Source organism: Coturnix japonica, chromosome 8, assembly GCF_001577835.2.
Source record: "Coturnix japonica isolate 7356 chromosome 8, Coturnix japonica 2.1, whole genome shotgun sequence".
Taxonomy (NCBI): domain Eukaryota; kingdom Metazoa; phylum Chordata; class Aves; order Galliformes; family Phasianidae; genus Coturnix; species Coturnix japonica.
Genome location: NC_029523.1, coordinates 21,610,865 through 21,637,232, shown reverse-complemented (window position 1 = coordinate 21,637,232; position 26,368 = coordinate 21,610,865). Strand labels below are relative to the sequence as shown.

Genomic DNA, 26,368 nt, shown 5'->3' with positions numbered 1-26,368 from the left:
TCAGATGCTTGCACAAAGCTCGTTTCTAAAAAAAGACGAGTTCTGTAATTTTAATGTATAGATGGAATAGTGAAGGATGTCTCCAGATATTCAGTGAGCCTGATTCTGCTCAGTGGGTTCACAGCTGTTGTGAGATTCTCTGATTTTACTCATAAGGCAAAGAACTAAAATGGATGAGGTTACATTAGTAAAAAAAACCAATGTTCCTCCTTGTAAGGGAGGTGAGGGTTGTATCTTATCTGCAGCACTGGGGGGTTAATGGGTCCCAAGAAGAAAAATCATCGTGGCTGAATGGATATGAAGCACTGCTTCTGATGTTAAAACAATGTGTGGAAGATCTGACCAGAGAAGAAGTACTGAAACTAATTCAAACCAATGGCTTGGTCATATCTCAGTAGTGATGCTCCTGCTTTGGGAAGGACTTGATCCTCATGCCACGCTGAATGTTGTTTAGGATTAGATTTAAAACAGTGCTAAAAGGAAGAGATGGAAAAATGTAGCAAGAAAAACCTTCATGGTTAATTTTTCTACTTGCTTAAAAAATAATGAAGTCTTTCTGCTATTGTTTTTGGAGGCTATTGAATTTGCTTAATAGCCTAAGCTTGCTGAGCGGGGCATTCCTATGTTGGCATTTAAACAGTTATCTCTTCAGGTTTATTTCTGTTTATAGTTAATCACCTCAATCCCATTGTTATCTCATTATAAGTCTGCATTACAGTGAAGGCCAGATTCATCTTCAATTGAGCTCTGATACACTGGAATTATTCCAGTTTACGGTATTGGAAATGATCTCATTGCAGGGCATAGCATCTTTGTGTGCTACACCTTGGCAGAGTTATCAGGAATATGGAGTATTTGACCCTGCTTGGTGCCTTTCAGGAAAATGGTCCCTGTCTGGTCAGAATCACTGTTGTTATAATGTTATGTAAAAGATAAAACAGTGAAATAATGACTAGACATATTCTGTGTGTAAATATGCCAGGTTACGCTGTGATGAGTTACAAGATAGTACTGTGAATTGAAGTTATGACTTCTCATAGTGCTTGCATCAAGTGAGCACATACTTAACCTGTATCATAAGTTTTTGGTCAATAGAGAAAATGCAACTACTTCATGAGCTTAGTCACATTTGTACCTTTCATGCACTGTGTTGTCTATAGTGCTATACATACAAACTTCTGAGTAGGCTGAAAGGCTGAATTTAGAGGCAAAAACAGTGAACTTGAGCACAGGATCTGGTGTTGAGGTGGGAGCAGTTGCACTCTGTAGTACAAGTGGAGTACTTGGCATTTAGCAGTGGGAACTTTTTCAGTTATTTTGTGCTGTCTAGCTACTTAACATCATTCTGACTCATTAAACACCGTGAATTTAGTTTCCAGATATTGATCACTGTTTTTCTGTACTTCTATCAACAAGGGCTGTGCTTAGTCATGGGGAGGGAAGGTCGTATGCATAACCCTGAAGCATCTGTTGTATTATTGGAAAGAGGAATGAGCGATGATCCTTCTAGCACAAGGGAAATTGTAATATTATTCCTTATCCACAACATAAAATCATCTGTTTTTGTCTTTTCTTTAAACAAACAGGTCCCCAGAACTCTCTTCTAGCCATAGTGCTAAAACATGAAGAGGATCTGCACAGGGTGCTTACCAGGCAGGTTATTCACCCTAATGCTGCTTCTGTGTGGCTTGTTCATAGATGCAGCTGCTGTTTCCTCTCTGTTGCTCTGCAGATGGGTGATAACACCATCTGAAGGTACCAGGTGTTTGAGTGCCATGGTAACAGCATGGTGCTCTGTGCTGAATGGTGCTGGGCTGCTTGGAGGTGGCTTTGTGAGTCCCTGGAACTCCATTGCCCACTTGTCTGCAGGTCCGTTTTAAATTTTTTTCTAATGTTTCTTTGCAACAGAAAAGAAAGAGAAATAGATCCTATTATGTGTATTTGGGATTGTTTTTATTACTATTTTAATTCTAGAGCTGGTCTGAGTTATTGGAAGGCAAAAAACAAAACAAAACTTTCGCATTGGAGTTACCACCAAAAGCTAAACTGCTTCCTTGCTGTGCATTTTACCTTCATGCTGTATGTTCTTCTGTAAGGCTGCATTGCTCATCCTGTAGTTTCCACTCGGCTCTGTGTTATGCAGAAGTCAGATAGCACCTTTGTAAACACCTCTGCGTTAACTGTAAGGATAGATCTGGTAGAATACATCTGTAACAGAATTTGACATAGTTGAGTTGAGCAGAGGAGTGAACAAGAAGAGGTGAGGAAAAGACAGAAAGTTGATTTATGTTTTCTATTTAGAAAAGAAGCATTCTGGCTGTGAGACAGCATGCAGTCAGTTCACAGAATCATGGTATCAAGGAATGGTTTGTGTTGGAAGGGACATTTAAGCTCACATAGTTCCAACCCCCTGCTGCAGGCAGGGACACCTCCCTGTAGACCAGGCTGCCCAAAGCCCCATCCAGCCTGGCCTTGAATGCATCCAGGAAGGGGGAATTCACAGCCTCACAGAGCAGCCTGTGCCAGTGTCTCAATCCTCTCATACTCAGTTGATGCAGTGAGGATGGAATAACAGTGGTGGAAATTTATAGCCAGGCAGGACTGATCAAAGATTGCATTTGAGATGCTCCTGCATAAAAGGGCACGATGAACGTTTACCTGTATACTTTTCTGCATCCCTCCTAGTCTTTGCTGGCTTGTGAAGCTGCTGTGATTTGCTTTCTGCTGCCTGAACCACTGCGCTCCATCCCTTCAGCACAGCCATGGGGCTGGTTCCAATTGGCAACGGGACAAATGCAGTGTGTCAGACTCAGTCCTGCTATGTATCTAGCTTATTTCCATGTTATTTGAAGTTGCCCAAGACTGAAGGTTTATGTTACATGTGGGAATTGTATTCCTTCTGAAAGCACTGATTCCAAAAAGTGTGGGAACTTGTTTGGTGGATTGTAGGCAGTGCAGAAAGCTCAGTAAGGCTGGGCTCTGCGGGCAGGAAGCTGCAGACCAACCCCTCTGTGACAGCCTGAAAGCCAGATGGGCTGCAACCTTGAAAGGCTGTTTGTGTCAGGGCATTGTGCTTCCTGGGAAGAGGAACATGCATTTGGCAGAGCTCCTCTGCCTGTTTGTATACACCCTTCCTGACCAAATCCTGTCTAGGGTTGTTTACCTAACTGTGAAACTTTATGTAAAGCACAGAAGGGACTCTTTTGGGTTGGCTGATAACAGGAACTCAGTGCTACCAAATGAGTGGTATTTCTATACTGGTGCCCATATCCAACTGCTGTGCAGTAATTATGTCACAGCTCAAAATCCATGCTTGTTTAAGGCTTGTAATCCTCAGCTAAAATGTGTGCCGCCTTCTTAAGAATGTCCTTCATCTTGAGAACAGTATGCAGGAAAAGTCGCTGCTGCAAAGATACTAAATGAAGTAAATTTGTGGTGAGTGCTTAGTCTTCCCTGAGGCTTCGCGATTTGGAAGTGCAGAATGAATCATTTCTTTCCACTTGTGCTGGTTAACCATTTATCTCGGGGGGGAAAAGGAAGAATCAGTGTGACATCCTGCCTTTGTGAAATGCTTGCTGCTGTTCTGATGTGTTTGTATTATGTTTTCCACTGTAGCACATTCAAAGCTGTGTCTGTCATTTGGAGATTCAGGAAATTATTTCAGGTTTTCTACTTAAATTCTAATCTAAATAGTAATAATGCATGAGAATGATGTCATGATTCTATTGAGAAGCTACAAGATATCTAAAGGGAACAAATCCAAAGAAAGTTATCCACACCACTGTGGATGCCAAAACTGTAATTTGGATAATTCTTCACTGAGATGCAAAAATGATACAGATATTTGCTCTTCAGTGGCTCTGTGTTAAACCCAATGCCATCCACATCATACGTGGGCTCAGCCACCTGTAGCTCCCATCATAGCTTTATTTTCCACTAACAAGATATTTGTATGTTCTAATAGTGAAAATATTAAACACACATATCCCTTTTGTTCCCACTGAGATTTTCAGAGCTTCAAAGTTCCTGCAATATCATCCATTCCTCATGACTGAGAATGTGTCCTCCAAACAGAAGATATTACATTATCTGTAAGTGCAAGAGGGTCAGTGCAGTTGCTTTGGTGATTAAAAGAAGCAGTGTGTGTTTTTTTCCTCTTTAAAAGAGCAGCTCTTTATCGCCTAAAGTCAAAGAGGTAATACTTGTTTTGCTGGTTATAACGTCAGAAACCCTCCTGGTGTTTGGTTTTTTTAGCTCTTATCTGCATGTCCAAGAAGCACTGCAGCATTGTTGGGTTTCTACGATATTTTTATGTGAAAGAAAGGGTGAATAAATCTAGGATATCATATTTGCTAAATACTCTGGTACTGTCACTGGGAAATGTGAGAAGTGAGAGATTTTCATTTCTAATTTATCCAGTTTTTTTTATGGATAGAAGAAATTTGATATGAATTTAATTGCCTTCATACTGCAGGTGAGTCATGTATGGTCCATGAAAATCAGATTGCTCAATGAAGTATTTGTTCAAAATAGTCCCTCAAAGGGAGATGCTGAGTGACTTTTTCAGAGCCATGACTCACTGGATCTCCCATTTTTAAATGAACAGATTCCCATGATGCGTTAATTTTAAGATCTGGTTTATTAAATTCTTGATTAATAACAATAAAAATGTTAATTTGAGTGTGTGTCGAGGCCTGAGGGGTTTGTGTAACTGATATTCTCTTTATGGGGAAAAGAAGTGTAGTTCAGTTTTCATCAAAGATGGCCTTGCGTGGATCTGGCTTTGGAACTCAGGACATTGTGTCAGAGAGTGGAAGTATTGCAGCACATTGTCTCCCTGTGAGGTGCAATCAAGAATGCATCTCCCTGTCAGTGTGGTTCTTCCTGTCATCCAGAGGATACAGAGCACCTATCTATCTGCAGAGGAAAGGGCAGGTGTTTACTAGAATGGAATCTATGTTTGCATCTTTATCTCCTACCTCTTACTGCTTAAAAATGAGTTCCAGTTTTGTTCTTCTGCACAGCACAGATTGCTCTTTGGATTCATGCTTGCAGTTTGGAGCTGTTTCCAGCAGTGAGTTCTGGCTGCAGAAGTGCTTTCCCCCAGAAGCAGAGGTCTGCTCTCTGCTGAGAGGCTTGATTCTCTTGTTTCTCATGGTCCCAAAGTATTGCCCGGCCATCATTGCTGTGGAAATCCTGTGTGTCTAATGCTGCTTTTATGATTGACTTCTTAATTCACTGAGTATTGAATGGAAAAGAAAATAATTTCTTTGTTTCATTGACTATTGGTAGAGAAAATTGCAGTTCTTAATTGTACAGCACTGCTCTTGCTAAATATAGCACCCGACCGTATTTTCTTTTTCTCTTTACTATTATTTTACTATATTAAATGCAGTCCTTTTTCCCTTTCTCCTTTTTCCACTTTTTGTGCCCTGAAGCTTTAAACACCAAGTTTTGTGAGTCATAAGTGTTCTGAGACATCAAATTAAGTAGAAACTGGAGGATGAGTTCTCAAAAGGTTGTGAATGTTGCTGACGTCAATCTCAGATTGGAATAAGAAAGAAGATATAGCTGATGGATCTTGTGAGCAAGACTGTAAGGGCACTTATGCTAATTCTGTTGTTGGAACAGAAATTGTGTTTTTATAAATGAAGGCAGTAGTCCCAACTGAAGCTCTAACAGGCATTCATCGTAGTAACTAGATGATCTCGAGCTTTCATACTTTACAACGAAATTTGCCTTCAGCAGTTTCAGAGTTGCTTCCAAATGACTGAAATGAATGGCAGCATGCTTTCTGCTTTCTCAACCTGAGATACAATTTAGTTTTCCAACTTTAATTTTGCAGGATTCCATACAGGATATCTTTTAAAGGAAAGTATGGTTTAATTTAATTGTATTTATTTATTTTAACGAACAGGAAACTCTGAATGTGGTTGGAGATTTTACTTGTTTATGTATAGAACTTTGAAAGTAAGGAGGAGTCACATATATCTATGCATCTTGTGAATACTCTTGATAACATGAAAGATTTCATGCTGGTTGTGCATCCGTATCAGTTTGATATTGAAGCTTTCCAAAGGTGTAATGAGAAGGGAGCAAAAGGCTATTTTCCTTGTAACCACGCTTAAGTCATTTGCTATTAGGTATCATTGCAGAGTTTGTGTATTGACTGAAAAGCAAGTGGGGTATGAGAGCCTGCCTGATACGCCTAGTGTTGGTAGTTCTCCAAGGCTCTGACATGGAATGGTCAGAGAACATCTTATAGTCACAGCATGAAGACCTATCAACAAGGCAGGGACCTCTGAAGGTGCAGATCCTTTACATTACACATGTAAGTTCTAAATCAAGAGTATCTTGTCATAAAAAGAGTCTGCGGTACATTTCCATGGTATAAATGATCGCACGTGTTTGGCTGTACAGGCAAGGGAGGAGGAGTATTTTCAGCATTTCAGTTATACATGAAAACAAACTGTACTGAAAAGAAGGTTCACCATCAGCTGATTTTTTTGGGGGATGGGCTTCCAAGCTAGGAGGTTGTTTCCCTTGCTGGTAAGGGGAATTGTACACAATTGCGCTTTGCTTTCATTTTGTATCTGTTCTCAAAACATCTGGCCACCATTTTGATTGCAAGCTTGTATTGCTCAGGACCAGGTGCTGAACTTCTTCAGCTGCTTTGAGATGGTGTGGCAACTTCACCAGCCCTTGGTGATTGAGCACAAAGGTGGAGAGGAAGGCTTTCTCCTTCCTGAAGCTGCTGGTTTCTGGTTAACCAGCATAAAAATGCACCTGAATTTATGTCAGTCAGAATTCGTGAAGAACTCTTCTGCCTCAGGCAGTGACACTTGGTTATGCTTCTTCTTCCTAAGCTTCTTAAAGGTTTAGCATTTATGAGTCTCTTAAATACTGTTTGCTTGACACATTGAGTAAGGCATATGACAGTGACTGGTTGAGAGCAAAACAAGTCATCTAATCAAGTACAAATTGAGGTTCTTGTAAAGAGAATGGAGAGGCAAGAAACGTTTCCTGCTGTCTGAAATCAGTGTAGAGCAGAGCCATTAAAATAATGGTAGTGAATTTAATATAAAAATGGGTTGCGTCCTCCTCCCAGCCAGCTTCAAGCCAGCAAGGCAGGCAGGGGGTGAAGGGGGTGGCTGTAGTGCTGATGGGATGCCTGTTCCTGCAGCCCTGCAGCTGATGATGCTAAACGCCACGATGCATGTCCTGCAAGCATTGCAGAAGCTGGGACTCCAGGTCTGCCTTGTGAATTCCAGTTCTGGGAGGTGTTATTTGGCTGAAAAGGAAACTTGGTTCTGAGCCTTGATTGCGTCCAAGGGAAAAACAGCAGGTACTCAGATCAATACTGATCACTTTCAAAGTCAGATAATTAACCTGTGACAGCTATATAGCACTGGCTGAAAATAGTTGCATGAAAGATTTCACTTTTCTTGTGTCTCTATGTGTCTCTACTGGAAACTGACTCAGTGTTGCTGTTGGATGTAGCTGTAGGAAGAGCCTTTCTACGGCAGCACAGTTTTGTTTGCTGTTAAGTTTCAGCCAGCATATGGTACAGATTTTAACTGAATGCATAGAGAATTAATTTGGTATAAGTTGATTGATGTTCATTACTGACATGAGGATATGCTAATGAGAAACAATCCATCATTGCTAAATGACTGTTTCAATTTCTAGCGCAGTTGAGACAGAGTGTATGACATGCATGAAAAATACAGTAAAAAATGGGTTGGACTCTTGGAACTTTCCTCAGTGGTTACTCCTTGATGAGCACAGAGAGGTGAATATTTTCTGATGGCAGCACATTCTTCTGTCAGTACAAATGAAAATGTTGCTTTGAATGCAGTGTTTATCTTCTCTATGTGAAAGAAAAGAAAAACAACACAAAAAACCATGGGAGTTTTGTGGAAGGGGAAAATGTCTACTGAGTGTTTGTATTTCGGATGCCAAGTCAGAGAGCTCTGCACCCTTTGCTCACATTTGTTGTTTTTTTTCCCTGCTACTTTCTTTCCTCACAGCAGCTTGCAGGCAATTTCCATCACATGCAGCTCTTCTCAGTGATGTGAAGTTTATTCCAGTAGTTTCCCTGCCTTTGATGGCTGATAAGCTTTGGGAAAGCTCTGGGAGCAAAGCTGTTTGTTTATTTGTTTTTATTGAGCCTTTGTGTTAACTTTTCAGCTTCCTATGTCTCGCAGCATCTGGTCTGCAAGCTGCTCTGTGGGGACTGTTACTGTGTTTAACATCACCTGCATGTTCCATGCCTGGAATTTGTCCTTCTCCATTTGAAACAGCTGTTCTGCTGAAGTAGGGTGACCTGGCTGGCTCTGCAGTAATACAAAGAGTTTGGGGGCTCACAGCTCCCCACCCCATGCAGAGGTGTGAAAGCCTGCAGATCCCAGGTACTAACAGCTGTCTGCTGCCACACTGTCTTTGGAAAAAAAAGCTGGTTTTCAGCAATTCTTTTCCCTCCAGGCCAAGAGGTTGCATTGCAAAGTGCCAGAATATTCTCCTTTTTAAAAAGTTTTGGGGAGAGGTTATGGTTCAAATGCAATACTGAATTCCCACTAAAAGTGCATGGAGTATAGGCATCCTGCCCAGATGAATCTTTGAAATCGTTGAGTTTTTAATTAACTGGAACTGATTCCTAATAGATTTTTTTTTATTTTTTTTTTTTCCTGAAGAAGTGTAATAACAGCATGGAGAATTGTACGAGAAAGCAGATTGTTGGATTCAGCACTCCAAGTTCTCAGCAACTCAAACCTGGGTCTGAAAACTTTTTGTTGTGATGTTCAGTTTGTAGGTTGGAAGGCTTTCTGGTGTTTTGCATGGCTAGAAATCAGCCTAGGTATGATACGTTTTTCTTCATAAGTAACTGAGAGTGGCTATGCCTTCCTTGGTGTTGCTATTCTTCCTATGCTCCTAGTCACATCAGCTTAGCTACAATCCTGCAAATGTATATTGGCTTCTACTCATATATCTCACCATCTGATAGTTTGATAACTTTGTTTCAGCACTGGATTAAACAAGCATAGTTTTAAGAAGTCAGACGTATTGAACCTGATCAGAAAGAGAGGAGCTCTGCTCCTCTTTCCCCAGGTTCCTCCATAGGGTCAAGATGTGTACTGGCAGCAGCGACTTTTCAGTCATTGAAGAATTTGTATTTTGCTTTAGGAAGTACACAAAATAGTCCTGGGTACCAGTTTTGTCATATCTAGATAGGCATCTGACACAGGACATCCAGTCCCCAACCCCTGCTGTGGGCTGGCTGCCACCCATCAGGACAGGGTGCCTGGGGCCCCATCCAGCCTGGCCTTGAAGGTCTCCAAGGATGGGGCATCCACAGCTTCTCTGTGCAGCCTGTGCCACTGCCTCACCACTTTCTCAGTGAAAAATTTCTCCTTTGAATCTCCCCTCTCTTAGTTTAAAGCCATTGCCCCTTGTACTGTCGCTTTTGGACCATGTAAAGTAGTCTTTCATCTTGTATATAAGCACCCTTTAAGTACCGAAAGGACACAACAGTATCTCCCGGGAGCCTTCTCTTCTATGGGCTGAATAAGCCCAACTCCCTCAGCCTTTTGTTGTAGGAGAGGTGCTCTGGCCCTCTCATAATCTTTGTGGTCTCCTCTGGACCGGTTTCAACAGCTCCAAATCTTTCTGAGCTGTGTGCTCAATCTTAGACACCGTTCTTCAGATTGGGGCTCAAAAAGGCATAGAAAAGGGGGACAACCCCCTCCTTCCATTGTAAAGAATGAACAAAAAAATGGACCATGTGTCAGCCATGTGATGTTTTGTCCAAAGTTTCCTTGAAAAACTGTCTTGGTACCACAGAAACCATTTTGCTGGTTATTGCAGTTTCCCACAGTAAAAGATGAATGAGTTTGCAGTGCAGAAAGTACAGCTCCACATTACCTTTATTGTATTCACTCTGTGTTGAAAACACAAAGCTGGGAGGAACAATGGTACCATGGTAACTCGTGTTCTTTATAATCTTTCTTAGAAAATAGCAAAACTATTTACCATAGCACTATCAAGTTAATGCAACACAATGCTTTTGAATTTCTTCTTTCCTTTTGTTATAATAGTGTGTGTTTGAAAATTCTGATGCTCAACTGCATTACTATTGAAGCTTTCCAATACTTGCAGTAAGACAATGATGCTACTTATGAACATTATGACTGTGCCTAGTTGGTGGGTTTTTTTTTTCTTTATTTGTTCATTTTCCTTATTTTAACAATCCTCTTAACACCTAAGAATTATGATCTAAGCTCAGGCTAATTGAGACACAGTGTGAAGCCTGTAATCGAGTTTCTGTTTTCTTTAGATAATTTCATTAATTATATTCCCATAATTTGCTCCTGAATTCTGAGAAGACATCTGAACAAATGGCTTTTCAACAGCTGTGTAGCTGTAGAGGTGGTGATGGTGTGGTTGCAGCTCTCAGCCTGTGCACTATTGTGCATTACTATACTATGGAACTGTTCAGAATTCAGGTGCACATCAGCACAACAGAATTCATCAGTGGCACAGCTGAAAAAGCCCATCCTTTCCCTTTTTTCTATCTGAGTAAATTAGTTTTATCTCAACCTGTGGGTTCTACTTTGTTGGGTTTTTTTAGGAGATCTGAGAATTGAGTAAGCAGCACTATGCAAAATGAACCAGCACTCCAGGAAGCCCCCCTGCTTTGCCTTTGCCTAAACAAGCCCTGTAAGGTCGGAGGATATCCCATTCTATTTTAACTCATCCAAACACATCTTAACTTTCCAAAGTATTTTAGTAAGCCAGCCTTTCCAACATCGTTTCTTTCCGCTGTTCTTTTGGCTCATTTCAGTTCCTCTTTCTTTTATGAGATGTTTCCTTCCCAGAGGTGCAATTTCTGCAGCAGATCCCATTCCCTATAGAGAGTCGCAGTGTAGTGCTTCTGGTATGGTTCCTTCCATTTTCTTTCACTGGCACAGTGATGAGCTTCTCTGTCTGTCAAATGCTCCTGTGATATTTGCAGTTTTTCTTCTTTCACACAAAAATGTGGCCTCTTCCATTTTCAGAGTGCACAGCAGTGAACATATTGCTGAAGCAGGCGTGGATGGAGGTTGCACACACAGGTCTTGTCAATAAGCTGTTTTGGAAGATAGGGCATATGTGGAGGTCGGTTATGTTTGCATCTCATTCCAGCCAGTCTGTTTATTAATTAAAATAAAATAAACATGTGCCAGAACATTGCCTGATCTTATTTAAGAAATTTTATATAACACTATCTGTTGATAACACTATCCTAATGAATGCAGCGCTGTTTGGTATGATTTCATTAGTGAGGTGGAAGGACTCTTTGAGATTAGAACTGAGGTGTTTGTTCTTTATCATCTAATATTTATCATCTGACTATTTGAATCCAGGAACTGTATGTACTGTGGTTGAAGTTTTGCAGCATGTTGTTTTGTGCCCTGCTTGCTGAAGATAATGAGAATCTAGAAAACTCTTATTTCTCTGAGCTCTCTTTGGGAATGGTGTCTGGGGGTTCATACCCCAGTACCAGTGAAATGGAAACTCATTCTGGTCCCTGAGAAAGCTGGTAAAGAAGATTGGATCCTGTCACTGCCTGAATTGTGGTATAAAGCATCAGGGTAATATTGAGAGAGCTGAAACCAAAGCTTCTATTGCTGCTCTAAAGCCTCCAAAACTGAGATGTGTTCTAATTCTTTAACATCAAAGTGAGGCAAGAAAAGCGGAGGGCAGAATGTGCTTTTCATTTACATGTAGTTTCATCATGTTTTGAGGCTGTTAGGTTCTGAAGTCATGTACCCTCGGTGCTGAAATATCTTCATCTCATTGGCATGTCTACAGGCGCGACTACAGGTACACAGCCCCATAGCTCTCTGCAAAGAAGAGCAGGTAAGCGCACTGTGTGCTAAAGCAACAGTCCATGGAGCTTTTCTCTGTCCAGTGGGTTTACCCCTGATGAAAGTAATGTTGTTGACTTCAGGACATTCTAGCTCAAATCCTGTAAAAAGCATAAACAATGCTGCTAGAGTGAACCAAAATTCTCCCCTGCAGCTAGTATTTTGCCTGCTAGGATGACAATTCTTTGACCTTTTCCACTTGTGTACATGTAAACATGTTAGCCTAGCAGCAAATTGGGTTTGAAATGGTCAGTAGCTTTTATGCCTTGCATTGCTTAATAAATCATTAAAATGTGATGAAGTTCTCCACTAGTACTTTTCTCATCAGTGTCTGCTCAGTATTTGTTGGCTTCAAATGTGTGAGATTCACACTGGTGCGAACATCTGTCAGTGCTTATTTTCCAGATGTTAATACTCAAAAGCAATGTAAGGTGTGCCCAGCAACATCTGTCCCAGTTTTACTGGGAAGCAGCAAGTAGCCTGGAGACGATGGGGAGGCATTGGGGAGGTGAGCAATAAAGGTGATTGGTGTGCTATAGAAATGTCAAGTAGAGAAGCTCAAGATGTCAAGAGGAATCTGGAAAGGAGGAGACAGTGTCAGGCACAAAGGTGTACGAACATAAAACATCCTGCAAAGACGTGATACTGAGAAACTCAATGGCACTGTAAGTACGTGGCAGCCCCACAGGGAGCTCTCAGCTGCTTACTGAGCTGCATCAGGAGTGCAACAGAGCCACATCTGGGCTGCGTAGTTAAAATAGAAAATATTATGGTAAATGGTAGCAGGTCTTTTGTCTTCTGCTATTACTGAGCATCATGTGCATACTGTTGGGTTCGTAAAGCACTTAAATTCTAAGCATCTATTTTAAGATTCTTGCAACTATTCCAAAATAACAGCTCTTCAAATGAAATTATTTCTTTGTGTTCCCAGTAGAGATGTGAGCTTGCTTGGAAAGTTTCACATTCCGTTTGATTGGTTTTCATGAGGTTTTTGTGGATGTAAGCAAAAACTTCATTTCACCAGTGAGAACTGCATCAGATTTATTGCATTGCTTTTCAAACTACCTGCCTATCTTCATCAAATATATGAGCTAGAAGGATTCATGTAATTGTTAAATTTTAACATCATGTATTTTAAGCTCCACTGAAATGAGATGTGTGCTTTTTGTTCCTTCTCATTTACTTTCTGGTTTATGAGCTTCAGATTGCTTTTGAGTTTTGTTGTCTTTAAGCTTTTATTCCACCTTCCCGAATGCTAAGACTTACAATGTTTTTTATAGTTTAATGCTCACCTGAATTGAGGCTTCAGAAAGATTGTAACATGGACAAAATCATAAGCATTGGTAGTATTGCTCTATTCTTGGTACAAATTGAAATGATTCCCCCAAATGACTGGGTGTGCTGTCTCTGGGCACATTACCTGTGGTATATTCCCAAATAAAGGAGTGACATGTGGCTCTCTGCTTGGGGATAGTTTATCTCAGGTCCTGTCACATTGAAGACCCGGGAACAGGAAGAATGGGAAACAATGAGAATTAAATATCACCAAGGTTTCCTCAAATCACAGAATGGCTGAGGCTGGAAGGGACCTCTGAATGTCACCTAGACCAATTCCACTGATTAAGCAGGGCAACCTACAGCAAACTCAAAAACCTACAGTTGCCCCAAATTTCTAAGTATTAGTCTTAGAATTGACCCCTATAACAGAATATGCACAGGGGAGTGTTGTGAATTACGCGGCCCAGATTTAGCCTCGGTCCGCTACTAAATACGCTGAAATCTTTTGTTGACAGGAGTGTTTCCATGGAGTGATGCTTGCAGCAGAATACTAAACCAGTTTCCTTACATTTAGGAATACAATCATACAATCCAGTCTCCAGGCATATAGTCTTGAAGCTTCATAAACACCTTTGGATGTACATATCTGCTTTGTAAATGAGTTAACTGAAGGACTTGCCTGGAGTCAAGCAGCAGAGGATGCGGCTGGGCAGTGCTGAGTGCTGCAGGAGTTGCTGCCCAGCTGCACAGACCTGAGCAGTTGCTGCCTCTCTTGCTGGTTACCATGACATTTGATCACCTAGAAATAGGCTCCAGGAAGTCTGGGTCTCATTCTGCTGCTCTCCTAGCTGGGATTTGCTGTTTTGCTTGCCTGTGCTTGAGGGGGAGGTAGACTGATAGCTCGATAACGCTAATTCCCTTCACCTGTTCTTGTTAGTTTCCAGATCAAAGAACCAGATTACTGAATTTAGCCAGGTCTGTACCACACATCACTTAACTTGTTCCTCCTGAATTTTGCATTTGTTCTTTTGGAACTTGATTTATAATATACTGAGATCATCTTTTGTGTTGTTTATCACCATGGGTAGGAAGACCACCATTATGATCGACGCAGTGGTAGCACACATCCATCCAGTGCACTGCAGCACAGAACATGTAGAATATTCAGGCTTGCTTATTGACGGTAGCATAGTGCTGCTTCTGAGCTACTCTACCGGTGATTAATTTATCTGTTTCTCAACAACTCCAGCAAATTAATACTGTTTATAGTGGCTGACATTGCTCAGACATCTCTGTGTTATACAGCTGTTCTTGCAGTGGCTGGCTAAAATAATTTAAGAGTACATGTGGAAGAACTGAAAAGGTCTTGCAAAACTGGCAAACTTTTTATATAAAATCGCATCCAATCAGACTCTTCTATTTCTATTTTTAGTTTGTCTTTGCAGAGATGGTTTTATTACTTGCCCCAAGTAGATGGTCTATCAAGGGATGCAGTGTATTTGGACTTGGCTGCAACCTCAAATTGTTTATTTGCAGCTAGAGAAGTGGAAGTTGAGCAAAGATAGGAAAATGTTTAAAAAGCACTTTGTAAGGGTAAAACCTCTTACACGAAGGACAAGAATGGTTTTATTGTGTATGTTTTTCTTCTTTTTTTTTCCCAACAGAAATGCGTTGCTGTATGTTACTAATGCTGTTCACATGGACCTGACTCTCAAGGTACCTGGGTGTGCTTGAGTAGGTTCCAGTGGCTCTTCAGCAACAGGAGCACTCAATAATAAGAAAGGAAAAACGCTCAATACAATCTGTTGAAATGGAGCATTTTAATCATTGCTGAGCTCTGAAGGAACCAGGTGTTATTTTGCTCCTGGCAGCATTTGAAACTTCACAGGCTTTTCATGACATCGCATCTTTTCCATGTCTTAACCAGTGACTCATCTTGCTTGCCTGTTTGTTCCTATTTCTAGCTGCCAGCAGGAACAGTAAGCTCCATCTTAGCATTTTCTCATTAATGTCACTTACTAGTCTGCCAAAGGTCACACTGTTCACTCACCCATGTGCATTTTTGTGGGTTTTTTTTCCCTTCCTAATCTATATGGTGTCTATTTAGTTGGTGCGTGGTGGCTTCCAGTCAAAAATCTGCTTTTGCAAAGAGTGTGTGTCTTCAAGTAACACGCAGGATGTGTGATGGCTGAGCACAAGGTGCACAGCAAGCAGCCCTCAGCCATCAATACGGGCCTTTCCTGGTGCTGGTTATTGGGGCTGATGTAGCCTCCTTTCTCATAGCAGCCCAAGCAAGGAGGGTGCTAGGTTCATGGCAGCAGTGGAGCAGCCACTTGTAATTGCTGCTGCCATTCAGATGGACAACAGGTGACCTTTTTTCATCTGTGTTATTCTTATTTAAAAACAACAAGCAACAAAAACATAATCCTTAAAACAAAACAAGGTTTATTTATTATGAAGAATGTTGGTCACGTAGGCTGCTGGAAAAGTCGTAGTGCTGAGGGGATTAAATGTGGTACAAGAAAGAAGTTTTGGTGACATTTTGTTTTGAAAAAAAGAATTTGTGGCTGGAAATGTGCATTTGAGCAGTGGTAGGAATTCTAATCTATCAGAACAGCAGCAAAGAATGTCTGCTGTGATTTAAAACCTCAAGCGTGTTTCCTGCGTGACTATCTCACTGTTGTTGAGGCAGCCAAGTAAATAACAAGATGCTGGTTGTGCTCCTGTGAATGTTTAGGTGGTGAACCTTGTGAGTATAGTGCATCCGAACACCACGTCAGTGCATTTAGATGCTTTTCCCTGTGATAAACACTGAAACTGGATTGCTAATTAATACAAAACCTTCAAATTTTTGTTTCAGTCGACCAGTTAATGGTCTTGTGGGTTTTATTAATTGTTTGTGTCAAGGACAGGCACACATGTAAGCTATGGAGGAACAGATTTGTTCGTGTATTACTGTAAATACACCTTGCAGAGACCATTGTGCTCTTGGCTATAACCAAGCTAGCTGATTGCTCTTTGGGGAGAGCCAAGCAGGCTTCTGGCTGCTGCAGGCTCGTGCTATTCTTCCCTGGTGTTTGCCTGGATTGTTAATTAGTGCTGCCCTGCCTTTCTGCTGATCCCTGCCGGTGCCTCAGCTGCCTGCTTCTCCTGTCTTATAATGAGTTTGTGCTTTACCTGGAAATCTTTCTAACAACTTTGGGGCGAGAGAAGCAATCTGTGTCAGTTATGCATCTCCTTCATTGGATAAATGTCTTGCACATAGAACTGAAGCACCTAATTACCTTTGCTTTGTGGTGTTTTAAACTGATGTAAGGACAGCTGCTGTCCGAGCTGAAGAAACAGACCTCGGATTTTGTAGCTTATTTTCTCTTATTTATGTTGAAAAACGAATTAAGGAAGCTTGACTACCTATGGGTTTGTTTCTTTTTGTAGACTGCAGTATCTGAAAAGTTACTTGTACTGATTTAGATCTTTCTGCTAAGGAGAGAGGCCTTTTTCCCCTCGGACTGCTTCCTAAGGAGGCTTGAAAAAAGCTTCTCCTGCAGATCCTTTTTTGCTTGATATGATAAGTGTTGCACTTGAGCTTTTTCCCCCACCAGGAGTGTGCTTCATATCTCTCTTTTCCACTTCACCAATTTCCATAACACTTGTAAGAGCGTTGCTTTGAGACCACTCCTTGGTCAAATCTGGTCAGCAGCCTTTGGTAGTTTCCAGAGTTAAAACAGGTGCACACACATGTGCTGTGGAGACCAATGATTTTATGATCTTTGTGTCCTCAGGAAATCAGGCTAAAATAAAGCAAATCTCATGTCTCTGAACAAGCACAGCGATAATATTGTTGCTGAGACTTTTCTCACTGCCAGGTGACACAGCTGGTTTAGCTGCTGAGCAGCACAAATGAGGATGTGGTATCAGTGAGTAGAAGAGCTCAGCAATGGGTTTGTCAGTGGTAGGAGAAGAAACGATCACTCAGGCTACGTGGGGATGTCCACCTCACTCTGGTACTTCTGGTAAGGAGAGAATTGGAGAAATATCCTGCAGCCATCACACAATGGCTGACAGCCATCTATGACAGCCAGTGCACTACCCCATCTTGAAATAAAGGTGCAAGATTCAGCAAAAAATCTCTTAAGCGTGGTGACAGTGCAGCAGAATTCCTGCTGCGTGCTCTCCCCTGGGAAATTCACTTTGTGTTACAGCTGTGGATAGTCTCATGGCAGCAATAGGCAGAGCCTTTTAAGTGAGCTGCAGGGAGCTTATTTACAAGCACCTTCCTCCTACAGTGTGTCTGTGATGTGCTCGTGCAGAGCAACAAGTGTTCATGGCTGATCTTCCTTTTCACATGTTTCCTTGTGCATGAAGGTGTTTTTCTCTTCCAGGTAGCTGTATGAGTGATATGTGTTTTTTGATTCTTTTTCTCTGGAGAAAGGATATTTTTCTTAATTAACTGGCAGTAAATGTTTTCTGAAGTGTGGGTTTTAGAAGACTTAAGGACTCATCTCAAGACTGTTGACCCATATGAGTAAATAGCAGTCAACACCTAATGTTTTGTGCTCCCTTTGAAGATAAGGCACTATGCTGCCTATTTTCCAGAGTTGCTGTTTGCTAAAAGGTAGATTAAATATTTTGTTCAAGTGATACAAATATTTCCTAAAAGAGAGCTCCTTTCAGCATACAGCTTCTGTCCATGGCTCAGTAGGCAGGTACAGAGGGGGCAGAGTGGCTGCAGGACTGCTGATCTGATGTAGAAATGATCCTCAATTTGCAAGGAATAAATGTTGTTGGCATCAAACAGGTGGTAGGTGGCATATTTTACAGCTGTCTTAAGTCTTTCAAAATGCTCCTATTGTATGTACCAGAGCCAGAGTTCCACCTTTGTGCTGTCAAGCTGAAAACAAAAGTGAAAACACCAGGTAAGGGTGGTTTTCAGCACAGATGTGAATTAAGGTGAAGACGATGACTAACAAATATGAAATTAGTATGCATGCTTCAGCCACTCTGATTGGGACAGTCCATGTTAAATTCACTTTGCAGAATAATTTTCACTGCATCGAGTTTTAAATTGCTGTCTTTAACCTCAGGTTAGAACTGAATCACCCACAGCATCCATCTCAATGACATATTTCTAACCATGACACTGAACTGCAGCACATTTATGTCTTTTGCTGGCTACAGTGCTGGACGATTTTCCGTTGCCTCTGCTTTGAAGCACCAGCTCTCAGTGAACTCTGTGAACGTTTTATTATTGCATTGTGGCTGAGGCAGAGAAGAGCAATTAAAGGGTTGACATCTTTGGTTATTTTTTTAATAGTACATGTGTCAAAACGCATTTAACAGATCATCATTGATGCAAAAGCCCAATTAATGGTAAAACATAAGTAAAGCTTATTTCAGTGGGAACAAATGAGAACTTTTAAACACATAATAATAAAAGTGATTGCCTTATTTTAGATACAGGACCTAACTAACTGCAGCTCCTGTTTCTGAGAAGTGGAGTCTTAGAGCTTGAGTATTCTGTTCTGTTCCAGGATACAGCTGGACAAGAAAGATACAGGACCATCACTACAGCCTACTACCGAGGAGCCATGGGCTTCATCCTCATGTATGACATCACCAGTGAAGACTCCTTCAATGCAGTGCAGGACTGGTAGGAAAGAAGTTATCGTTTTTGTTGCTTTGTTTGTTTGTTTGTTTTTGGCCAGTTCTCTTCATGCCAGAGCATGTGGCCATGGGTAGATCTTGTGGGCCCCATGGTGGTAGCTGTTGGGCAAGGTGGAGGCTGTAAGCACAACACAGGTGAGTGGAAGGCTGGACCTTGTTGCGGGAGCTCTAGTTCTGCCATGGCTTCCTCTCAAAGGGGCTCCAAAGTACCTCTCCCACATTAGTCCAGCTCAGAAAACAATCTCTGTGTGGGGCAGAATTGTGAATTCCTTCACGCACCCCTACAGCTGGAGTCTGTTCAGAGCTGGGTAGAGGGGAGGTTGCATCCTTGCTGTAAAGAACTGCAAAGAAACCAGATCATGTCTCTGACTTTTTGGTGCTGAGCACTAACGTTGGAACATCAGTTCTTGTTTTGAATATCATGTTGATAGGGGAGAGACTTAGGTGACCTCAAATATCTTGCAGTCAATGCTGTTTGTTACCTTGTTGCTTTATACTGCAGATAGGTATGGGGAGCATGCAAAGAAAGGTAGCACAGGGGTTAATGGAATCTCTTAAGTCTAACAGATGAATTTGCAGTGATCTCAGTGACCTCTTAGGAGTATGTGATAGCAGCAGATAGATGACTTAAAATTTCCTTACCTGGCTCTGGCTCTTAGCATCCAGCTCAGTCTTCATTTTTATTGAACATCGTTCCATTATCATCAAAGTGAGGTTGTAACTCAGAAGCCAAAATAACATAGTTAGATGTTTTTGGTAACTTGGCCTTCTTCTGAGGTTGCTTGCTATTCGTTCTCACTGTACACTCAAGCAAGCAGCTGATGATGATCATCACATCTAAATATGTAGTCTACACTTTTACCTTATATCCAGTATCAAGACACCATCTATGTGTCTGTCTGCAATTTGTTCCCCCTCTAATAAATAAGTTTTACTAGTTTAGCCAAACCTGAAAATACAATTTCCAAGTTCTAGATATGGCTTTGTGCACGTTTGGTTAAAATATGTTTTAAGTGGATTGAAGAAAGGTCCTGAAAGGAGCACTCTTGCAACATGATGTGTGAGGAAACTTGGATTGTTCTACCTGTCTGACCAGTCACTGTGTGCACGCCGTCCAACTAGAAAGCAAACACACAGGGTTTAAGTACTATCAAAACAAACAGCTAAGAAGGGCTTGGAGTGGGGTAGTTCATAGAGACTTTTTTGAAGGAGGTATCTGACTTGATTATATAAATTTCCTTGAAGAGTTATATAAATGTGGGTTGTAAACGTTCTTTCTGTTATCACTAAAGAGTTCCTTTCAGATGTCTTTTTTCCTTGCATTTGATACCACTTGTAAGCAGTGCTCTTTTAAAGAAACCAACTTAGCACATCTTGGAACTAAACACACAGCGTAGAAGCAAAAGACAGCACAAGGTCACTGGCTTTGGTACTAATGTCTAAAAATCAGCCAACTTAAAGAGGGATTTGGGTTTGGAATTTTGTTTATCAAATCCAAGTTTAAGCCGTATTTATCTTGTATGCCTCTAACTTTCAAACTGTGTTTCTTCTACCCGTTTTTCTACATCTGTGAAGTATATAGCTATGGAAGACGAAGGTGTTTCTGCAGATCTTTGAGATGGGCAAAGCTCGTACAGATGTCAGTCAAAAAGCACTAAATTTCAATCTAGGAGCTACTACTGTGAGCTACTATTTAAACTTCAGGCGAAGTTTAAGCTGAAGCTTTGTACTGAAATGATCTAACATCTGCTCCATCAAAAGCAATGGTGCAGCAGTGTAAGAAAAGGTCAGCTTTGCCTACTTGACCATCTCCCTGTCCACAGCGGCTGCATTAGGAACTTTGCTGAGAGGAACTTTCCAGCAAAAGGACAGGGGTGAACCATCACTGCTGATTTTTACCTGTCGTGTCACGAATCTTTCCAGCCATGAGCTTGAAGATTCTGAGCCCAAGTGGATGGGGCGTGAATAAAATCAGCCTGTGGTAGCCTGTATCCTTTCTGAATCTTATCCACAGAAGAACCAATGGACCGTAGCAAAGCCAGCAGAGTCCTCTAGTGGTGATGCAGCTAAGAGATTTTTTTTGTCTAATCTTCTGAAGGGACTGGAAATGCAAATCCAGGCTTTAGTCTGTTGTTGGTGCTACTGTATCAGCCCCGGGCACACTGCTAGCATAGTAAATATGTGGGTATGTAAATATGCAGGTTTCTTTTTTTCCTGTTTTCCACTGCACTTGGTGATGTGGTTAATATTTCAAACAAACCAAAACAAACCAAAAACCATTGCAGGAACTGTACAATCTCTGGAAAATGAAGGTGTCTGCTACTGGAGTGGAACAAGATGCTGTAGCCTACAGCCTATCTCTCCATGCCTGTCCTAACTGCCTCAGAATTTCTTTGGGTGACCTTTTCCTATGCCCTTCTTAAGAATGGACACTGTAGAGGATTTGGGTTTCCTTTGTGTCGCTACAGAAATACTTCACCTGAACAAAAGGTTCTCTTTTTTCCTAAAGGTCCTCTTTTTTTCCTAAATAAGGAAGGTCATACCTATATCAGGCATTTAGACGAGCTCTTGATGTCGTGTACAGAATGAGATCTTCATTGACATGAATAAGATGTATTTTCTGTAGGCCAAGTGAAAGGGTTAAATGAGCTCTTACAGCTCTCAGTTCAGTTCCCAGATTTCTTAACAGTCTCCTCTGCCAGTTATTCTTTCACATTGCCCTGACAGTTTTGTGTGTAGATAAATGAGTGTATTATACCTCATTTGAAATTGTGTGGGAAGTGGAATAAAATTTGGACAATCCTTCATAGAACTGGGTTCACAAATCACTGGCTTTATTTATCTTTAAGGCTGGTATCCAAATTGGGTTGTTGATGTTGTGAACCTGAGACTATTTTTCTTCTCAGCATGAATTTGAAAAATTATACTTCATCATTAATTTGAAGAGTCCAGCTCAAATAAAGCACAACGTTATTGTTGTTGCACAGATATTCTTCCCAAATTCTGTGCTGAATGGCTGAACCGCCCTGATCGTTGTTCAAACATATCAATTGGATAAGCTTGGTTTTGTTCTTTGTTTTTTTAATAAGTCTTTCTGAAAGCTCCCAAAAGTTTGCTGCTTTATCTTTGAATAGGAATCAGGACTGTTTGGACATTCTACTTAGTAAAAGTATTTATTATTATGATCATCACGATGATTCCCAATAACTGTAAGTGTCAGTTGTGATTGCATGAATGCCCTTTTCCTGGATAATAATAAGAATTCAAGTTTCATTGCACAGAGACTTCTTAATTTTGCACATTGCAGTGTGAGTCCAGACTTGTGCAGTGGACTTGCTCTAGATTTGTGTTTTCCAATGGGCATCAAACAGACTGCTGCTTGAAGTCAAGTTGTACAGTGAACTGACCTCTTTTTCACAGACGACTGTGGAGTTACACACCGTCTGATTTCCATTGCAACAGCGAGTAAGCAACTTGCACTGGGGGTGAGCAGGGAGAAAATACGGAAGGTGAATAGGGACAAGCTCACTCTTTGAAGCAGGAATGGAATATGGGGGCCAGCACAGCAGCCTAATTACCTTTGGGAAGGAGGTAAAAGATAGAGCTGTCTTGGTGAAGATAAAATAGGCCAGGCCAGCCTGGAAAATGGATGAAAACTAATGCTTCCAGGTTAATACTGCAGTCTCTGTGACAACCTGCTGAGGATGGTGAGAAAAGACTTGGCCCCTTGTTACAAAAATACCTGTCTGTTATTTTGGCATTGAAAAACTATAAGGAGGCTAAGTGTAAGGTCAGGCTCCTGAGGTTCACAGCCAGCTCCACTCCAGTTTCAGCACACGAAGCCTCCAAAGCTCATTTCTGTGCTCCTGCTTCAACTCCCACACACTTGATCCCTCTGTTATTGATGTTAGCATTTGTCAGATGTATGCAGTCTGTCACTGCAGCTGCTGTTTGCTGCTTCACATATCACTTAATCCAGCTGGGTTCAAATGTTAGCTTACAGAGCCTATATTTTCCCAATCAGGTAAATTTCTGGTTTTCTTTAGCAGTTCTTTCCATGTTTCTTTGCAACTTTCAGACTCCAGGGTGGTCTTTTCTGTTGATACAAAGATGACTCTGCTTCCATCTGTGTTTGACTGTCAAAACACAACTTACGATGTTGCTAAAGCATCATAATGCCATCATTGCAAATGCTGCAAATCACCATTATTTTTTTCCTGCTCTGAAGTATTTTTGTGTTTCTATTATATGTGTTCTCTCCGGAGAAGACTGTAAAAGGTATGACTGGATGTTCGTCCTCTGAGACTGCAGCTGATGGAGACGTATGCTTTTTGCCCAACATTTCATTCAATTCAGCTTTTTGTGTGGATCTAAAGATCTGTAAAACACAGAGTATTAAGGAACTTTACTGTCATACAAAGTTGAGGAATAATAAAACAGAATGGGGTTGCAGATTACATTGGTTGCATTTTGCTTCATGTGTAAGCTTGGTTATTTGTCTTTCAATCAATCAACTGTCTTTGGATATGGATATTGTGCTTAATGGTATTTATGTTTAAAGTACGATTGTCTTTTGGCATGGCTGATGGAAGGAAATAATCTTTCTCATCCTGCTTTAGGGCCACACAAATCAAGACTTACTCATGGGACAATGCACAAGTGATCCTGGTTGGAAACAAATGTGACATGGAGGATGAAAGGATCGTTCCTTTGGAGAAAGGGAAACATCTGGCTGATCAGCTGGGTATGTGTTACAGTTTTTCTTTCCATTGTTTTTCTCCTGTAGTTCTTCATACCACGTTCCTTTTGATTTGTACAATTTAAAAAAGATCCTTTTTAGTGAAGTTCCATTACAACTAAGATGATTAATGTATTCTAGCTTGGTATTTTACTTCTTTGGTGTTGAATGCTAGCTGGATCTGCAATGCTAATACATAGTGGTACAAGGAAGATAAACTTTATCTGGAGAGAACAGCTCAGCTGAAAGAAGGAGGTTTCCATGAACATGGTCCTATCTGAAGGTCTCTGAGTAGAATGCAGTAATTTCAAGAATGCAAAAGTTGATTTTATTCTATAGTTGGTGTAGGTTTTTTTCATTTTGTTTTTTAGAACTAAACTGTGAATAAAAGCTGTAAATCAGAAATGTAGAGTTTTGTAGAATGTTCTAAAATTGTACTGGACTTTTCTGCTCCAGTAGGAAAATGACATTGTGTTGTTGATGTAGGATAAAAAGGGTAAAGATTTCTCATTTATTTATTATTTTCATTATATATTACAGCATATAGAATCTGGGTTTCTCCATTAACTGTAATGTCTTCTGGAGAATTCACATGGCAAGAAAATCCTATTAAAATTGATTTGTGCATTTAAATACAAATCTGGAATCTAGACTTTGAAATGTGTGGGATTCTTGGAAGCACAGGCACGTGCAGGAGTTGCCATAGGAACTGACTCCATCAGCGGGATGCTGTTCTGTTGGAGAATCCCCAGCTCTTCCCTGACCCGTCCTCATGCTGGACGTGTCCCACTGTGAAGGATAACAAAAGCTAATTGTGTCTTTAGAAAGCGTTGTCCCATCCCTCTTGTTCTGCAGCCTCCCACCATCCAGAATGGTCTTCTAAAAGAGCTGGGAAATGTATCTGGTTTTACCAGGCAGCTTTTCTGTGTATTTACTGTGATAGCTGCATTCAGCATTGTTTGAAATTACCTTGTGTGCTGGGTGGGAAGAATCTCTTTAACTGACTATTGACTGCTTAAACAATTAGCATTCACCATAATGATTCATAATTATTTTCCAACCACATTAAGAAACTTATTGGCCTGAATGTGAACTGAATCAAAACAGCTTCTGCCACTGCAAAAGCTAAACCAGTGTTAGACAGACAAATATCATAGTTCTTATTTCTTATGTCGTTATGTACATTTCCACCACCAATTTCCCTGTTATTCCCTGACTTTTAAAAAGGGGTAAAATGGGGTAAGTACCTACTTGTACTCAGTCTACAAGCAGCAGCTGTCACTTAAAACTTCTCTTTCCCTTCTGCTCAGTATTCTGAGACAGTGAGAGTCAACTGAGCCTAAGAATTGTCAGTATCTTGTTTTCTTAAGGTGAATTCTGGGAAGAAATAATAATAATAATAAAAAAAAAGTATTTAAAAAACCATCTATATCCTCAGTCTTGACTTACTGTTTTTAATGTATTCATTTTCTCACAGGTTTTGACTATTTCGAAGCTAGTGCCAAGGAAAACATCAACGTGAGGCAGGTGTTTGAGCGCCTTGTGGATATAATCTGTGACAAGATGTCAGAGAGCATAGAGTCAGACCCGTCCAGGGGCACTTCGGGAAGGAACGTGAGGCTCACAGACAACCCACCCCCTTCACAGCAGAACTGCTCATGTTAGTGACCTTTTCTTGCTGAGAAATCTCCTCCTTTCCTGACTCAGTTTTCTCTCTTTGTTTGTGGTGGTGCGTTACCGTGTAGTCCAAAGGCAGAAGTTTCTCTGTTGTAGGAAACTGGTATGTTTAATGTGCTGGAGTGATTAATATATTATTATCTGATCATTTAAAAGCAAACACTGAATAAATATCATGAGTGCACCCGGTGTTAATGTGCAAGTTACACTGAATGAAGGAAAAGCATCCATATAGTGTTGCAGATGTGTATATTTGGATCTACTGTGGACAACTGCTCAGTGGTGGATGAGCTGCAGGATGATGGCTATGAGGAATTGGCATGAATGAGGCAAGTTGTGCTGTGTAAGACAGACAAACAGCAGGAGCCAAAGTATTATTGCCACTATTGTTAGATTTTCTCTCCACGTTTTGTTGTTGATTCTGGTTTTTAACTCTGTGCTACATGTGAGGGTGGATTTTAAGGTATCAGGTTCAGTCTCTATGTGTATTATTAGAGGTGCTGAATAGCACACAGCTACCAATGACAAACAACAGCGATATCCTGTTGGCTACGCTACAGACGTCGTGTGATTCTTTATGGGGATGGATCATGTTTAATATTCAACATCTAAAGTATTGTTGTATTGAATATCTATCCATACTGAACCACAAAGCTTTGTGTGTGTGTGGAGCTCCGTCTGTGAGCCTGTGTTTGCAATACAAGGACCTGCTTTTGTGAACCTGTAGCACTGTGTAGCACCTGCCTTTTGTCAATGACTGCACTGCTCAAACAGCGATTGTAAAACACAACTGGGTGGATATAGAAGAAAACTGCTGTATTAATGGTGAAATAAACCCTGTGAAACTGCCAAATAAAGCGGAGTGCTGCCACCAGGTGTGCGGGCATCAGCTGGTACAGCAGCCGCTCGTGTGTGTGTGTGTGTGTGTGCGCACAGCACAGCGGGTGGCTCGGCTTGTTGGAAACGGGAGCACCCGCAGCACGGACCGTGCATAGTGTGTGCACGGCGCTCGGTGTGTGCACGGCGCTCGGTGTGTGCACGGCGCTCACTGCCGCTTTGCACCGCGCACTGCTTTGCAGCTTTGCGCGCGCTGATTGGTCGCGTC

At 41.1% G+C, this 26,368-nt stretch overlaps 1 protein-coding gene across 6 annotated transcripts in view; it reads left to right on the top strand.

The window, feature by feature from the left end:
• Nucleotides 1-26,139, top strand: part of RAB3B (RAB3B, member RAS oncogene family) — a 38,266-nt gene extending 12,127 nt beyond the window's left edge. For all 6 annotated transcript variants that reach the window (XM_015870582.2, XM_015870580.2, XM_032446159.1 and 3 more), the window contains exons 3-5: nt 18,716-18,834; nt 23,468-23,592; nt 25,064-26,139. In XM_015870582.2, the coding sequence (XP_015726068.1) occupies nt 18,716-18,834; nt 23,468-23,592; nt 25,064-25,251 (432 nt within the window). In that variant the 3' untranslated portion in view covers nt 25,252-26,139. The remainder of the gene's footprint in view (nt 1-18,715; nt 18,835-23,467; nt 23,593-25,063) is intronic.
• Nucleotides 26,140-26,368: the final 229 nt, after the last annotated feature.